We start from the raw sequence: 18,241 nt of genomic DNA, 5'->3' as shown, positions 1-18,241 counted from the left end.
GAACAAAACACGCCCACGTCAGGAAGCCAGAGATGGGAGGACCACTGATCGGGTTACTGATACAGGGCTTTGAAAGAGACATCGAAAAGAGGCCAATGGCGACGAGAATTTTAAAAAAAAAATAGCTTTGTTTTTACATATTTCAATGACTTAATTTGAATAAAATTACATTAATTTGAATTCCTGTTTAAATTTCTTGTACCCATACATTTGGTAAAACAATGACTGATTGTGATGCATAACTGTGTTCTGGAACTCCATGGTTTGACAATGAATACCAAACATGGTCTGGTAATGATTTAGCAAATGAAGGCCAAATCAGGGTTGGATCATGGATTAATAAAGGGAAACTACATGATTAAAACAGGGTAAAACTAGTGCAGGCACATTCGGATTGTCCTCATAATCGCATTGAGTATATCAGATTACAGCCAAATGCAAACCGAAATGTCTGTAGGAGGCTAGGAGTAAATGTCAAAAGCTTGCTGAAGATTTGTCCAAAATCAAGGCAGTTATTGTGTTCACCATGAAGAGTGTGGGTAACTATTACTGAGTTAAAATGACCTCAACTTACAAAACATCATTAGTAATTTTAAAGTAATTTAAAAGTTATCTGTAAAGTTGAGAATAAATTCAACCTGAAACGAAAACATAACAAGCATTTGGCTATCTTAAAAAACATAAACATGTTTTTGCTTTCCTTGTATGCATTTAGCCTTGCTTGGTTTAGCGCTTGTTAATGTACCCATTCATTACATGAAAGGCCCTTTTCTTGTTTTTTTCTTTCCATGCTGGTTGTGTGGTGTAGGGTTTTTACTTGTATCTTGTGGTGACGTGGTCTCATGGATAGTGCTAGAGACTTGTCTGCTTCTGAGTTGTCAGGCCATTGACAAAGCATAGATTTATTTGTGAAGCATACAAATATTTTTATAATACTGAAGTTTATTGTAGTAATACTAAAAAAAAAAAAAAAAATACAGCTTGTGTTTGTTTGGATAAGCTATACAGAAAAGAAAACATCCTAGCCTAGTAAATGGGCCTCGTGACAACCGCATGTTAGGCCACAAACAGTCAGCCAAGAATAAAACTGCAAATTCCTCTTAACTAATTAATGTCTTTTTCATGACACAATACAATGCACTTTATTCACTGTTTGAAAGTCATTCAATATACTACAGTACTAAATACCTAAGGGGTTATGTGTGTCCAAATGAAATCATTCGTAAGGCATATTATCTATTTGTATTCCTTCTTTGGTGTTTATTTTAACAGTCTGTCTAAATAGCACTGCTCATTAATTCTATATTAATTCAACTGTTGCTGTTGGGCTACTTGTATGATGCATAAAAAGACCAAATGATGTTAAAAGGCAAACATTAAATGGGAGAGTATGTATTCATACTTTAAAGAGAAGGGGAGTGCGGGGCAGATAAATTGTTTGTGCTATGAATCCACAGAAAACTGTTGATTCGTCAACCAAACCACAGTTAGAACAATTCAACAGAAAAGCAAATACCATTTTATTTCGCAACAATCCTTTCAACAATTAGTTAATTATAGTATTACACATTTCAAACGTAACACTTAGAAAAGGGCTTGCAATTTCAATTTGGTCTTATTGTTAAGGAAAAGTAATACGATTATACAGTAACATAATTTAAAAAGTTTTCATAATTACAAATTCACTTCCACATAAACATCCCAATTGTTATTTCTTCTGGACAGATTCAAGAACAAAAGCAATTTCATAATGTATTTTCTTTCATTCAAAACAAGCTTACAGCCCACTTACATTTTACCTGTGCACTTTTTGAAAACCTATCGCTGGCAATGATATTTAGGTCTTCATCTGTTTTAGCTTTGGCGAAACAATCAATAACTTCACTCTCCGTTCCTGGTGCATTTTTATTTTGCTAATGCCATTTTCACATTCTATATCTAAATCATAATCCTCGCTCACCATCTTCACTTACAACAGACACTTTGTATGCAGGATTTCAAACTTAAACTCTGAGGAACTCACAACAACACTTTAACTGTTTGAACTAAGCGGAACAAAAGAGCAAAACCCAAATCCAATTACCAAATTAACAATCAATTGAATCTCATTATCAAACAAGTATCAATTAGGGAGAAATGTTTTAAGTTGCATTTATAAACAACTCAAAGTGTTGAATAGTTATTATATTTATAATTTGGAGGTTAAATTTACACTGATGAAGGCATCAGCTGAAACGGTTGTTCATTGATTTTAAATTCAATTGTTCATATTTAGGTTGAGCTGCCTTCCCAAACCAAAAAAATGCCAGGATTATGCTAGGATAAAGCAAGACATAAAAAGCTATAAAATGCAAGTTTAAAGCAAGTGCTATGCAATGATGATAAGAAAGGATTTCACAGACATTTGCATTCAGTTCACACATTGTGGGTCATACATCTGGGGAATATATTTCTCAACTATGTCTTGTTCAAATTTCTTTTAGGAGCATCAAAGTGTACCCAGGAAACAAATGCATAAAATACATCAGAAATAAATACACTAATACTGTATAGAAAAGTGTTTCTCTTCTCGTTAATAGGTCATTTGATGGGGCTCCAGGTTTATATTACTCATGAGATTTGTTTACTGTAAAGTAGCAAAAATAATAGGCTACTTTGTTTTTTAGCTAATTTAAAACTAAAGAATATTTAAATATTCCTTTAAATTTAGCAAGAATATTCAAACATGAAAAACCCATGTTCGTCCTGACACTACAAACAAACCAGACTAAAGCTTTGTTGCTATTTTAGACAAAGACTGAACAATATGAGGAAACCCTAAACCCAGACTCGCGCTGACAGACTGGCAATGCGGCCTTGTCTGCCCTTCTGAAAAGCTTGGCTAAATAAATCTCAAACAGGGAAGGGCATTGAACCCTTTTACTGCTAGTTTAGTCCTAGGCACGCAACCAAAGAAATGCGATCGGATAAATCTGCAAACAGTACTTTCCTCACTTCCTGTCAGGAAAGGGCAGCTGCACTCCAAACCTGTGGCAGCCTGGGGTCAGCGCTTCTCAGAAGACTTCAGAGGACTCATTTCTCTATTTAAAAACCCAACTCAAATAAAAATTAAAAAAACAGCAGGCTTTTGGCCTTGCTGTCTGCGATGAAGCAAATGAGTCAGACATAAGCTGGTATGTTTTTTGTTTTGTTTTTTAATCTGATACTAAGATTTATAAAGTTTAATAGTATTGAAACATTTTTATTTATTTTAAATGTGAATTTAGTTCTCCTGAAAGGTGTGAGACAATGGCACTGGCTACAGTCGGAAGCAGGCAGACAGATGCCATGACAGCGTCCCCTCACAGAGAGAGAGAGAGAGAGAGAGAGAGAGAGAGAGAGAGAGAGAGAGAGAGAGAGAGAGAGAGAGAGAGAGAGAGAGAGAGAGAGAGAGAGAAAACACACCTCAATGACATGCTGAGTGATTCTGCCATGCAGTCCTCAAACCAGACTGTTGTGCTGATTCATGTGGTGGTTTTAAGTGATTTAAGGGTCTATTCATAAAGGGTTAACGCCTGTCGAAATGAGAAAAGTACATGATCGGATTTTGTCCATAGCGGCCTATTTAACGGCAGTTGCTATTCATAAGAGACAATTCAGATGTGTCATTAAATCCCAGCGATTTTCGTCTATGAAGGCATATTTTTAACGAACTGAGAGAAAGGTTAATGATTTCCTCATTAGCATAAAGTTTTCATCGGCCCTGAGTGTCAACCTGCTATTCATGAGTGAATGACAGCAAAATGCTGTCGATAACTAGGAGTTATTGAACGCTTTCTACAGTCAAGTCTAAACTAACGACAGCATCGGAAGACTTTTTAAAAATATTTTATTACTACACTTGCTCTGTTATACAGTTTGACATACATGTGATTAACACTGCCTATTTAAAAAAACAAAAAAAAGAATGTGGCTTTATATGAAGGAAAATGTTTAATATAAATATATACTCACACAAGAACATATTGTCTGTCATAATCATTTAGAAACAGCGCTGTGAAGCGGACAGCAAGTGAGAGACTGAGAATAGAGTTATTTTATTATTATTATTATTTCTTTGCTGTGATCCGCGGCTGACAGCGGTCCTTTTCTTTTTATTTCTTTTACCTGTGTTCACAATAAACAGTTTGGACGAATACTGCCTGTGTGAACCTGTTTATTTTCATGGAGCGTTACAATATACACCAGTGCTGCTGATGCAGTCGGTGGGAAATTTGGGCTTGCATGGTACTGCAAAAAACATTGATTTAGCCTCAGTCTGCTCGTTAACAAAACCAAATAATATCAGTTTCTAATGCTGCTAAATGTTTACGTATCAAACTCTGGTGTTTACAAGTCTCTCAACAACACCTCCCCCACTGTGATACACTAGCAGAAATCTATTATTAAAACATGTGCCGCTGTGAAAGACCTTGTAGAGTTCTATGACGAAGTCTACGCTACATTTTTCCAACCTGTTTTCTGCAGAGATCATCTTCAATTGAATACAATTGTGCACACAAACACTGTAGCATCATCTTAAATACCCACTTGAATGGTGTGGCTCCTTATCCTGTGCTCAAACTGAAATGTTCACATTGAAACTGGTAAACTTCCATGGCAAAACGCATGGGGAAATAAAACATTTACGCAGTACAAAGTTGTCATTATTTATTTTGTAAAATGAATGCTGCATCAGATGTCCCTTTAACCGCAGCTAAAACCACCGCAGGCAGTCATTATGATAGTTACATTTGAAACAACATCAATATTAAAATGAAAAACAAACTATCGGATACAACCCAAAAGTTTTATTCAAGCACGTCATATTAAACATCTGCACAGCCGAAACACCATATTTAAATGAACAATTAAATATAAAATGGTTTGTTTTTTTTTCTTTAACTTACCACTATAAAGTACTACTTCAAAAAAGTTTTATATATATATATATAAAACTGTAAACACGAATGTATTTTGTAATTTCAAATGAAAGTAACATGTTTTCTCTGCCTGTGTCACTCTGTGTAGCACTGAATCCAGGTTGAGTTGCTGCAGCCTGCTGCTTTGCAGTTTTCTGATCGAAATGTTTATGTCGAAGCGCTGTGGCTAGATTCAAGATGAAATCTCTCCTACTGATATTTTCCCTGGTACATTCCTTGTACAAAACTAAGGAATTGGTTGTATATTTAAAAAAAAAGAATATTGTAGGCCTAAAATGTAAATTGTAGCAATGCGCTAATCTACCGTACTAGCACTAACATAAGAGCACTCTCGCACACTCAAGGTAATAGAACACTTCAAACTGGGTTCTAATTTGATACATTGATTCACCAATATGTAATTGAAGCTCGAGAAATTTAAGGACAGATGATCAATAATCGATGCATCGATTAATTGTTGTACCCCTAGTGAGTTTGTCACTTATGTATATTGCCCTGGTTCTATATTTTTAAGATAGTAATTTTTATGTGTATTATTTTTGGTTTTGTTTAATATTGTGAAAAATCCTTGTTCAGTGTTTAATGGGTTAAATCTTAACCAGGCAGACGCAATTATTATTTCTGGTTTGTGCTTCACACATCAATACTTAATTAGCAGTTTGTGCTTCCTGACCCATTTTTACATAGTTGCGTGCAAATGCGAGCTCTGCGATATTTTAACCCTATAGCAGCAACTATCTTTGGTTTATGATGAACTAATCTAAATTCTAAATCCTATTGGTTTCAATTCTCATTGAAAAAAACCCCAAAACCTGTTTGGATGACCAGTGAGCAGCGCTCCTCAAACCTGTCCCCATGTGACCAGTGTTGTGCCGAGAAGCAATCTGACAGAATCTGTAATACTGCATTATTGATGTATTATCTACTCCTCTGAGCTCTCAATCTGCTGGTGTGCTGTTTTATTGCACTTTTAGAATAAGCAGTTATGAAGTGAGAAATGTTCATGCCTTCTACCTTATGAGCAAAGACCAGCTCTAGATATTTAGTAAGCAAGGGGTCTGAGTGGGGTAAACCGGGCAGCAAATGTCTCACAACCTGCATTCAAACATTTACTCAAAATGAATGTTAAAGCATTCTTTCAAAAATGAATATTTAAATATTCTTTAATTTTGAATTAGCTGGAAAACAGAACTATAATTCGTACCATATTACAGCAAACAAAAATCTCAACAAAACAGTACCCCAGAGATAGGGGAGAAACACTCTTCTGTGTGGTAGAATGTTTGTTATTTATTTCAGACATCACTGATTCATTGTTTTCCTTGCATCATATCTTTTTGAAATAGTCATTTATACATTCTGTAATTTGAACATACTCGCTGAACACAAAACTAGCCCACTTAGCTTGTAAGACAGTTTGTGAGTTCCACTTCCTGTATTAAAGCCCTCCTCTTCCCCATCTCATGTTGAGCTTCCTGACCTCCAGACAACACTGATGTGTTTATCATCTCTAATCTCTCATTTGCTCCCTTCCCTCTGAGGGGGAAACTGAGGGGGCAAAGTTTCCCAGACACCCTTCCTGACGTCTAATTAAAGAGGCCCCTTGTAGTATTCCTGTCCCTCCATCACAAAGACCTAAACTCAAACAGGAGACAACTGGATTCAGAGAAACGAGCGCAGGGGTCTGAATAAAGCTTCACATACAGTAAATACGCCCTTGGGGCTTTAGAGAACAACTGAGTTTGTTTTTACTTTTGAATACTGTACACTTTATCCAGAACATAACTATAGATATTATACATATCATATTACTTGTATATTCAAGTGATATGGTACACAACTACATTTGTATAAGAGTTTTTTTTGTTTTTTTTTACCTGACGTTATTGTTTGTACAAAGAAAAAAAAGTCTAAAATATATTAGACACATGGAGGTCCTTAATGCCAGTTAATGACCTACAGGGGTGGTATATGTCTGAAGCCTTTAGGTTTTATTTATTTTTTAATTTTTTTTAAACTATAAACAAACAAACACAAAAAATGGATTATATATTTAAATACACTGTCCAATTTTTCTGAATAAATATTGGGGTAATATTGGGGGAAGGTCCCCTGCTTCTATTTGTTGTGAATGCTAACAACTGTCTGTAAGAAAACCATGTGCAAATGCACACTGACTGAATTTAATTATTTTTGTCAATTGTTTTATTAGTAATGATCCCCTAATTAGTAATGATCCCCTGCACCTGCATATCATTGTAAATTAGAGCCAGGTGCAGGGTATTAAGGAAAGCAGCGGGTCTGTTTGGGGCTGCTGTGTGGAGAGCCTGCTTGATAGTGTGCACAAGTGTATAAAGAGGAAACGGTAGTGTAAACCTTTTGGGGATCCGTGTGGTTTGTTTTGTTTGTGTGTTTTGTTCAATTGGCAGGTAAACGGCTTGGCCGTCCTGCAAGATAGTTTAGGTTCCTGTGTTTTAGTTAGTGCTCAAGAAAAGAGCTAGGTGTTTTGTTTTATTATTAAATAGCGCAAAACCACTTTAAAACAAACTCAATTTCTGTGTCCTGGGTCTATTTTTAAAGTTTTGCTACATGTCTTACAAACTAGTGTCTTGAAAAAGTACTTCACTGTGACCTACAGTACATCGACAGCATGTAGAATCTCACTACAAAAGGCCACATATAGTTTCATCAAAAGTAGACACATGGTTCTCAAGATATTGCCTTCATGTTAATGAAATTAAAGAATTTTGTTGAAAGTCCATTTGATGTTTAGTCCAATTAGTCCATAAAACACTCACTCATAACCCACTTGCATTTGTCTTATTGTATTAGTATTTCTGTTTTGTACTTATGTAAATTAAATGGGTTTGTTGTTGAATTAGAGACTCAATAACTGGTTACACCACCTTTAGCAGCAATAACTGCAACCAAACGCTTCCTGTAGTTATTGATTAGTCTCCCACAGCGCCATGGAGGAATTTTGGCCCACTCCTCCATGCAGAACTGCTTCAATTCAGTGACATTTGTGGGTTTTCGAGCATGAACTGCTCGTTTCAGGTCGTGCCACAACATCTCAATGGGGTTTATGTCTGGACTTTGACTAGGCCATTCCAAAACTTTAAATTTCTTGTTCTTCAACCATTCTGATGTACACTTGCTTGTTTGTTTCAGCTCACGGACAGATAGCCTGACATTCTCCTGTAGAATTCTCTGATACAGAGCAGATTCATGAAGCACCAAACTTTGGTGTCATTTTTTCTCTCAGACTCCCTCTATATACTACTACAACCCACAAAAAAATCTGACCAAATACAATGTGAAAAATGCAGAAAATCAGACAGGGGGCAAATACTTTTTCACGGCACTGTATATGACATATATACAGTGAAAATGATTGAAGGACAATCCTTTTGAAATCCTCAAACTGCACGTAATGTCCACTCCAGTGTTCTTTATTTCTTAATTCCAACCTTTTTCAATGTAGGGACCACTTTGGTGTTTGGATTTTTCCCACAGACCACTTGCCACGCATTTTCTCACAACAGCATTTTGAAACTAATTTGTATGTGTATATGTACATGTAGAAAGTAAAGTATTTATATAACGTACCTAACTTAATGAGATTCCTGGGCTTGAACCTTCACTATCAGGTCAGCAAGGAATGTTGTGATTTTGCGCATTGAAAGTTGCTGATGGCAAAGTTCCTGTTTCTTTTGTTTAAAATTGATTTTTTTTTTTTTTTTATATTCTCAATGCTTTGTAGATACATGGTGTTTCAATTTTGCAGGTTTAAGAATTTAGTTTGACAAAACCTGCTGACAAATAATGCACTGGGGCTTGTCATCCTCAGATCCAGTAAATGTAAATACGTGCTGGTCCCCGCAACCATTACCTTGTGTAGCAAATTAATCTGTCCATTTCTAACTCAACGTATTGCACTCACTGATCGCCAACTTCGCTCGATGCACATAAAAAACACACAGGAATACGAAGACGGGAAGCTGGTGGGAAGCAATTTGAAAAACAAAAAAATGACTGGAGAGTGTACAGGATGTGTACAGGACTTCTGGTGGGCTGTGATGTGTAAATAAAACAGGATTGGTGGCATGCAGTCGATAGGATTTATAGCATTTTGGTTAAATAGGACAGCGTCAAGAACAGACTGTACACATTATTTCTAGAAGTAGTGTTAATAGAATTTCCTTTTGGCATATAGTCTTGTGAGATATTTTAACCCTGGCTGAATAAACTCAAATTGATCTAAAATTGATCATTCACACTATGGTATAGTTCACAAGTCAAGCTACATTAACTTCTGTTACTATATGCAGCTAACCTGTCCAAAAACATATTGAAATAATGGTATATTCCTATACCACTGGCAATACATATATTGTTGAAAATGAAAAGTACTAAAACGGTGGTTTTAATATATATATATATATATTTTTGTTCAGTTATTTAGGAATATTTAATGCAGTGTGCTACTTTTATGCCGAGCGAAAAGGCTGGGATATCCAGATTACGTTTTTTTTTCCCTGACGTTTAGTGAACCAAGCAGTAGAGTGAGCATAGATTAGAAAGCAGTGCATGCTAGATATAGTTTTTTTTTTAAAAATAATGCTGGGTAAAAAAAAGAAGTCTGAAATTTGGCAAGATTAAGCCTTCATAATGTGTGAGTTATACAGTTAGTATTTGTTTCGCATTAGAAAGCTGTTTCAGTTAATGGTGCCTTTTGCGGTGATCCTTGGTATTGCATCAAAGGGAGCTGTAATACTGTTTAATTTATAAACACACTCATAATAAAAGAAAACAGATAAAGGGAAAAATGCAGACTACATACATATAATTATATATCACATTGTTAAAGCTATTTGTTGTGTTGCTTAGTAATATTAGTAGCACAACGTGAGATTGTGTAGAAATTGTTTTTTGCAAGAACTGTGTAACCAAATTTTGGGAGTTTACTCACGGACCACAAGTGGTCTGCAGCCCACAGGTTGGGAACCACTGCACTAGAGTATTTAAAAATATTAATAATATGAACAATACATTCAAGTTATATAAAATACATGCTCCATATATGTAAAATGTAGGTACTGTCCAACATATGTGTGTTGTAAATCTACAGTATGTATGAACCATATACAGTACACCATATTGAAATATATTTTATTTCCATATGAGTATATTTCAATCGCATGTATTGTATTCTGTTATTCAATATTCATCCATGCTTTCATAAAACAAGCTTTGATATTACACTATTCAACGCCATCTCTTGCATTACTTCAGTCCTAAGAAAACTACAGTCCAAGCCTAGATGTACAAACAAACATCACTCTGAACCCCCAGAATCTGACATATCTACATACGACTGTCGCCCTTATATCCCCTTCACAGGGGACTTCATCACCAGCGGGGGATAATTAACAGGGAACACCTATGGAATGCACATTTATAATATGAAGCTTTTATCTTTGTAAAAACTCATTTTAAACCATAAAGGGACTCAAAGGCTTTAAGAAAAGAAAGTATGTGTCTCTTTGTTCTAGACTCTGCTAAACCCCTACATGTGCCCACCTTCAGACAGCAACCTTGACAGACACAGACCTCATAAACCTTTTTTGCAGCACCATGAAACCTGAAAGCACCACAACATGGCCTCCTGAAATCCTCAAGCATACAATGAAACAATACTGCCCTTTATTGAAACTTGAGGCCCTCCAACAGAAAGGCTTATCAACAGATAACTGGCAAACAAAAAGCCTTATCAACGGATAACTGGCAACCTTTGCGCTCAATAACATAAGACACCTATTAACTTCTCTACCAGCCTGATATAGATGTAAGTGAGTGGTGCTAAAACATAGATGATGCCAGTACTTCTGTTTACCAGCTCTTCCAACAGCAATTTCTGTGAGGGTACAGCTGGGTAAAAGCCAGTGCTTTCAAAACACATTTTCATAATCAGCATAACAACATTCTAACAATTACCCTTGTCCATTTTATTTTCCAGACCTTTCAATTTAGATTCACTACTGCTTTCCTGTGGCGCAGATATCAGGGCCCCACATGCTGAGCCTCACTCACAGGATATGGGGGGCCTTTAAACCTGCTACAATGGAATGCAATTACTTTATAGTGTGGTGGCAACATTAAATCACTGCACTGTTCTCTACCACAATACATGGGGGACCTAATGAAGTAATTTTCCATTGCCCCCTTCAGGCATGCAGCAGCATGTGGAGTGGAGTGGAGTGGTGAAACACGGGTGCGAACCGGCGACCCCAAATGTCACAAGCGAGCATCTTAACCACTATGCAAAGGAGCCAAGCTTGTCTACATTCATGACTATAGAGCTTTTAACTTTATCTCACCTCACCGACAGGAGACAGAATCTATAACAGCAGTGCATCACACAGCACTGCCCGTGACACAGACTCAGGGTGCTTACCATTAAAGTAGCTCTTGACTTTGAGATAACCCACGCTGAGCCGCAGCACAGAGAGCTTGTCGAGGCGCGCGCGCACATCCTCCGAGAACGGCAGCAGGCTGGTCAGCTTGTCCAGCTCAGAGTTCAGCCTGTCCCGATGTCGCTTAGACGGGTTCGATTTGACTCCATCTGTGGGTGGGGGCTTTGGGCTACAGGAGAAATAAATAAACATTAATTATTCATTAATGCAGGTATTTATTGAGACATTATAATAATCTTAAAACATTTTCATCCATATCATCACAATCATCGAATCTAAGGTAAAGACACAAGTCAACGTTTCTACCGGACATACTGTAGGGACCGATTTACAAAACTGTAATGACTGTTTTAAGGAATTTTGTAATATATAAAAACTGCACCTCCAACTTAAAACAGTCCTGATGGGCAAGATGTCAAATCTGTCAGAGAGTTCAAGCTTGTAGGCACTCAGTTGGTAGGTGACACTGTATCCAAAACTGTACTTATATATTTATGCCCCATACTTTACATGTCTTAACATCTTCCTGATTTTCAAGTGTGGTGTACTTATCATCAATGTGTTGTGTGGTGGTTAGCAACACAACCAACACAAACCAATAAGGCAGACCATAAGGGGCTACACACCTTTAGCCCAGAACATCACTGCCAACAGCAACACAAAAAGACCACATCCTTCCTCTTTTTGGGTGTTTGCACAAATACTGAACAAGCATACTAAACTTTGTCACCAAAAAACAGAGAAGGGGCTCCCTAGTGTCACATCCAGTAAAGACACTCCTCGTGGAGTGCAGGATGCGCCCTATAGCCTGGACGTCACTGGTTCGAGTCCGGGCTATTCCACTGCCAACCGTGGAGTTCCCAGGGGTTCACAATTGGCCAAGCTAATTATACATCTCGATTTTCAACACAGGTAGGTTAGTTTCTTCTACTCGAAAAGCCCTTTGCAACTCCTGCTTATGACTGATTTAATTGAAATGACAATTGATTTTCAGGTTCATTGACAAGCCAATTAATCACATTTAAATAGTCTGGACTTCCATTTAACTGGAAAACAATGAGGCAGCGCACATGTCAACGCAACAATGGAAAAAAAGAAAGAAAAAATACATTCTTAGCCACCTAAGTTGAGCTTTTGCTCCTTAATATTTTAGCATATAAAACTGTTCTTTTTGGCAAAAGGTCCGGAGCCACTGCTAAATTTAAAATATGGAAGGATATAACCGAAAAAATAAAACGCAACCTCTTCCACAAAAAGGTCAAATACAGAAGTCCCAAAAAGATTCTGGGACCTAAAGCGCAGAGCAGCAGTTGTGATGCAGCCCCTAGTCTCTGTAAGTCGCTTTGGATAAAAGCATCGGCTAAATGATAATAATAATAATAATAATAATAATAATAATAATAATAATAATAATACAGCGTGCCTATATAAAAAAAAAATCCTTCATTTATTTAAATATCACAATGTATTCTCCGATGCAATATTAATATCTATACATTAATATAATTCATGCAATATCTGAATGTTTATGTATGTTTGTGAAAAATCACAATAAAAATGTTAAACATTAAAATGTGTTTGTTACGTTTGTTATATATATTTAACGTATTCTAATAAAATTTGCCAACCTCCACTTATAAGCCCGTTTGAATTTTCTGAACAAGGCACTGTTCTCTATGATAAATGAGTGGCGTGAGCCAGGGTACTTGGCACCTACATCCATAATAATACATTGAGCATCATATAAAACTTGCACAGTTAAAGAATGATGATGTTTTCATCCCTTGAATCTGGGGATATGGCAACATGTGTGCAATCTATAACACCTAGCACATTTGAGAAGCCAGACAACTGATAACATTTGGGTTTGGTTCCACATCCCCAATTGGAAAAAGTATATACCTTTGCCCTACAGAAAAGTTAATCTGTGACATCAGTCAGTATCTTTGACATAGCATGATCTGTCTCCAGCTGTTGTCTGGGTGGTACCCGGACTGCGGACTTGAGCAGATCACATAGCTCTGTTATAGTGCCTATATGCAATCTGTATCTACTCATAACTTGTATTAGAGTTAGATCTAAAAATGTCTGATGGGGGTGAAATATCCTGGGTTTAGGTAAGGCCGTTTTTTCTTCCTCCTTCTCTTGCTGCAGTCGAAGAATTGGAAACGCTTCGATAGCCTCCATTGTAGATCACAGGCAGGTCAGTAGCCCTGTCAGCAGTTGCAGTTTAAAGAGGGGTCATGTCTTATTTAGTGAGTGTATTTGGTGTATAAAGTGGACACATCAGTGTTTTTGCACCTTTTGAAAATAAGACATTATTTGCCAAATACAACCAATTATGAATTTCAATTGCTTAACAAGCTCTAATGCGAGTGTATTTTCAAAAAAGCACAAAGCCTAAAATTCCATTGCGACACTTAGACGAGTTTTCAAAATACATTTTGCCACCTACCTTGTGTCGCACAGGTGTTTTGCGACCTGTTTTTCTCTCTGTCCCTTTTGAAAATCATTCTGTTTATTTGTTATAAGTAATAAATGATTACATTAATTTCTCTGGTTTCACATTCATAGTAAATATGTATATTGCTCATTGTTGTTTTCATTGTTGTAATATTTTATCTGAATATATTTTTTCTTCCTCCTCATGAATTAAATCTGGCCATCTTTTTGATCTGCTAATATTGATGTTTGGTTTGTACAGCTGTTTTCAGTTGAGGCCAGTGAAGATGTTTGTGTTTATTAGATAACAGTTGGCACTGGACAGTCGTATTACCTTACAGGGGACGCAAGACAATTTCAAATACTAAGGTTGTAGTTTATACTACAAAGAATAACTCCTATAGTTTATACATATGTACATGTTTACTACTAATTAAAAACAAAAACTCACACTATTGACATTCAATTAGCTTTTTGATTATACTTATACTAAAATGATATTTGTAATGAGTTTCATTTTGAATGTTTTTTCAAAAAGTGTTAAATCGATGCAGAAGTGTTATCTTTGAGATAGAGTGGCTCACTGGCATTCACCTGCCCAAGTTTCACTAAAGCCTGTGTTTTAAGTTTTAAGTAGAGTTTGAACCCCTGTATTCAAACACTCAATCATATATTCCTAAGTGTCAAAACTGTGTCAAAACTAAGCCAAGTAGACAGACATGTGGACTAATGCATTATGAAAACATCAATCACACAGGCATTTGCAGCCATTTTTGTCAACTTGTTTTAACTAGTCCAGCAAAGACAGCTTGATGGGACTTAAATTTCCATTAGAAAAGAGAAGAAAATGGTTCAAGAAAGGAGTAGTGGAAATTAAAGTATTAAAGCCAATTAGGCAGGAGCCTACTTTTAAAACCCGAGTTACAACACCTTTCAATTGTCTAGTACATATCACTCATGATGTATTACATGCAGTGTTATACTGAGTTTGTTATACAGTACCATGGGACAGAAAGCAAAGGAAAGCGCATTAAGATATAACTCACAGAATTGGACTGGATTGTGCGTCCTGGAGAAAATACTCACCTCCATGAGCATCTATGATGTTTATAAGTTTATACTCGACTGACTCATAATTGAAACTTAACCAGATTATATTTTTCAGCACAGAGAATCCGCCATAGATTGCAATTGTAGATGGTTTGATGAACTGTGATGGGCACTCAGGGCCCGAGTGAATAATAAATTTGGCCAGAGGCCTTGTCCGTGGGTGCGCAAAGGCTACCTGCATAATGCCTGCTGGAAAAACATGAACGATTACATGCATCCCAGTGCCGCAGCTAGGAAGTGGTTATGAGCCCCCCCCCCCCGCAAAAGACGAGGCCGCCAAACCATGAATGAAAAATAGTAATGACTGTTAGAGGCGGATTCTCCTGCAGAAATGCAAATTTGAATCCAAAGCACAAACTTGCACATACAGTAGTCTCTGCGCATAGAAACACCTCCTAAGAGAATACTTCAGCTAAGAGAACATTCTTTTTTCCCATTGTAAATGCTCCGCCTAAGGAACAGGAACTTCGCTTAAAAGAACCCTTTTTTGGCACTGATAGAGACTCGTTCACAACTGATACAGTACTGTTTTGTAATCTGATAACTCATCATCATCAAACTTAAATTCAAATACTTTATTCAATCTTTTCATATGTGACTTGTCATCAAGAGTGTCTTGAGGCACACTGATTGGTTTATTCAATCTTTCCTGACCCATTGCATTTTGTATTGATTTCCACGAGTGCACCTCATCGCTACAAAATGCCATGTAAGCAAACGGCGAAACACGCCACTGTTTCTCTTGACACAAGTCGCAGAGCAATTTGGTGTTTCCTGTTCTGGCGAGTTGATTCAACATTCTGTTAAATAATTTTGTCTTGAATATTGCTCCTGTACATGTATTCATAATTCATCTAGAGCTGCTGCTGTGTTTTTTTTAATGTGTGTAGGGGTGCTGTGTTAATTGATGAGTATATTGAAGTTAGTTTGTCTGTTACTTTATGACTACAGTTTATTAACACATGCCTATTGCTTTTCTCTTACTTGTTTTGTTCATTTCATATGTTGATGCATGTGTAATACATATGTATTTATTGATTGATTTATATTGTGTCTGTTGGTCAACTCCTTCTTAGAGAACACTTCGGCTAAGAGAACATGTCGCTTTCTTCCCAGCGATTATTGTATACAATTTCAGTTACATTTAGTTATGTAAGGCAGTCACTGGCATCAAACAGCAGATTTAAGATAATGGCCAAGTTACCTTTTTTTTCTACAGGGAGGTGACAGTATAGGACTCCAAACTCAAACCAATTTCTGTCATACAGGTCATTATGGTTCTCTCCTAGTCATCACCATAGGTTAAACATAGGTCAGTGTATATATATATTCCCTTGCCAAAGCTTGATATAATACATCTGTTGAAACCATGTCTTTGAACATATCTTTCGTACACTCAGTCATTTCTACTTGACATTTTTATTTTTTATACATCGGTCATTGAGTACTTAATTCAAACTCCCACTTATTCCCAGTTATTCTTCAGTTAGAGCTATAAAGCTCTCTCACTCCAGTTGCTGGTCCACTTGGTTTACAAATTTTTCTACAAGGTACATAGTACAGTAATAGTAATAACATTAGGCATTTATTTTTATTTGTTATTATTTAGCATGCCCAATTATTTTACCCCCGATTTTCTCCCCAATTTGGAACGTCCCATAATTTTTTCCCCTCACCACAGTATTTCCCCACACAGCTTATGAGAACTGAAGGTTCAGTGGTCGCTCTCTGATCCCACGACCGAGCCAGCTTCCACTTCTACACAAAGGAACTCGAGAGCAGATGTTAGCGAGCTACTGGCCTCTGGAGGACAAAGGCCAGCCCTGTAGGTGTCTGCTTTTGAGCTCACTGGGCGCCTGGCCAGCAGGGTTCACTGTAGCGCGATGAGGAGAAACAGTCCCTGGCGGTTTTGCCTACGTAACCCACGGGAGCGACAGGGCCAATGTGATGCTCCCTTCGGAATTCCCAACGAAGACCGGCGACTTCCTGCACACCACGCGTCTGTGCTTTTACCAGGCTTTTACCTGGTCGTATTTTAAAGTGCGGATTTGGGTGTTTATTTCAACTAACATACTTTACCTTTATTAAACGTATTTTTCTATGTGGTATATCTGTTGAACCTTATAATCAAGTGCCAACCGCCTATTCCCAGACACTGCCCTCTCCGGAGTCCTTGCACTGCAACAGGATTATACTGTAGTTGTTGTGATTGCCACAGCAGACTGGGAGTCTGGACTTTTACTTTTTTGTAGTACTGTATTGTTCTCGCTTTGCAAAAGCTGAAACAAAAGAGTGCTTTTGAACAGATCGTTTGTATTATTGAGAGTGCTGCTGATTCACTGCATGAGTGCCTCATTAGATCTCTCAGTTCAGAAGAGCTAATCTATTTAATCTGCCTTCAACCACCCTGACTGGCTAATTACACCCATGAAGACTCCCTCACCCGTACCAGTGGCTACAGCAGAGAAGACATTCCTGCCAGTGTTATTGTTGTCAATAGTAGTATGAACTAGGGGCAGAAAATCTACTAATTGGACAGGGTAAAAATAGTTGAATAGGTCGAATATGGATAAACCATTCATATTTTATAATGTCTGGTGCTCTATTTGTGAGCAGACTGTTTTGTAACACTTTGTTGTTTGTTATGAACTGCTTGGAATGTTTCTTTATTAATGTTCTCAAATGTAATTTGTGTGTTTGAATGGATTGTAACCGCAACGGCACTTCCGTCCACCAGGGTGTGAACGATGCATCACTTCCAATAGGACCTCGGTATTACGCCTGCTCCAAAGTACAAAGTTTGTTCATTAATAACATTCATTGTCAGTGCAGTTTATTACCCTTTACATGTACAACACGTTGTAATAATTAAAAACATAAGAAAGCTGTAAACATCCACATTGCAGTGTTCTGTATTATATAGTGTGGTGCCATACCTTACTTACAGTAGAACCTTTAAATACTGTATAGCAACCTACTTACATGTAAATCGATTTCCCAAAGTAGTTGTATGACTGCTAAATGTGGATGATCCCTCATAAAAGTTTCAGATTGTAAAAGCATAGCAAAATACAATGTTGTACTGTTATTAGGGATACACTTGTATTAGGGATAAACTTTTATTAGGGAGGTTAAGTGCTATATTTACAAAGGAAATATTATCAAGAGCTTGTCCCCATTGACACATTTTATTAAGTGGGTTTCCTTGTATTGATGAAGATAAATAAATAATTTAATAATGATACATGTGAC

The 18,241-nt window shown here is 37.0% G+C and overlaps 1 protein-coding gene across 1 annotated transcript in view; it reads right to left on the bottom strand.

Moving 5' to 3' along the window:
• Window positions 1-18,241, bottom strand: part of LOC117426642 (aryl hydrocarbon receptor-like) — a 145,412-nt gene that overhangs the window by 96,551 nt on the left and 30,620 nt on the right. Inside the window, exon 2 of the mRNA XM_034044455.3 lies at window positions 11,419-11,606. Within this exon, the coding sequence (XP_033900346.1) occupies window positions 11,419-11,606 (188 nt within the window). The remainder of the gene's footprint in view (window positions 1-11,418; window positions 11,607-18,241) is intronic.

This window comes from Acipenser ruthenus, chromosome 11, assembly GCF_902713425.1.
Source record: "Acipenser ruthenus chromosome 11, fAciRut3.2 maternal haplotype, whole genome shotgun sequence".
Lineage (NCBI taxonomy): Eukaryota > Metazoa > Chordata > Actinopteri > Acipenseriformes > Acipenseridae > Acipenser > Acipenser ruthenus.
The sequence above is the reverse complement of the archived record's forward strand: the minus strand, read 5'-3'. Positions and strand labels throughout refer to the sequence as shown.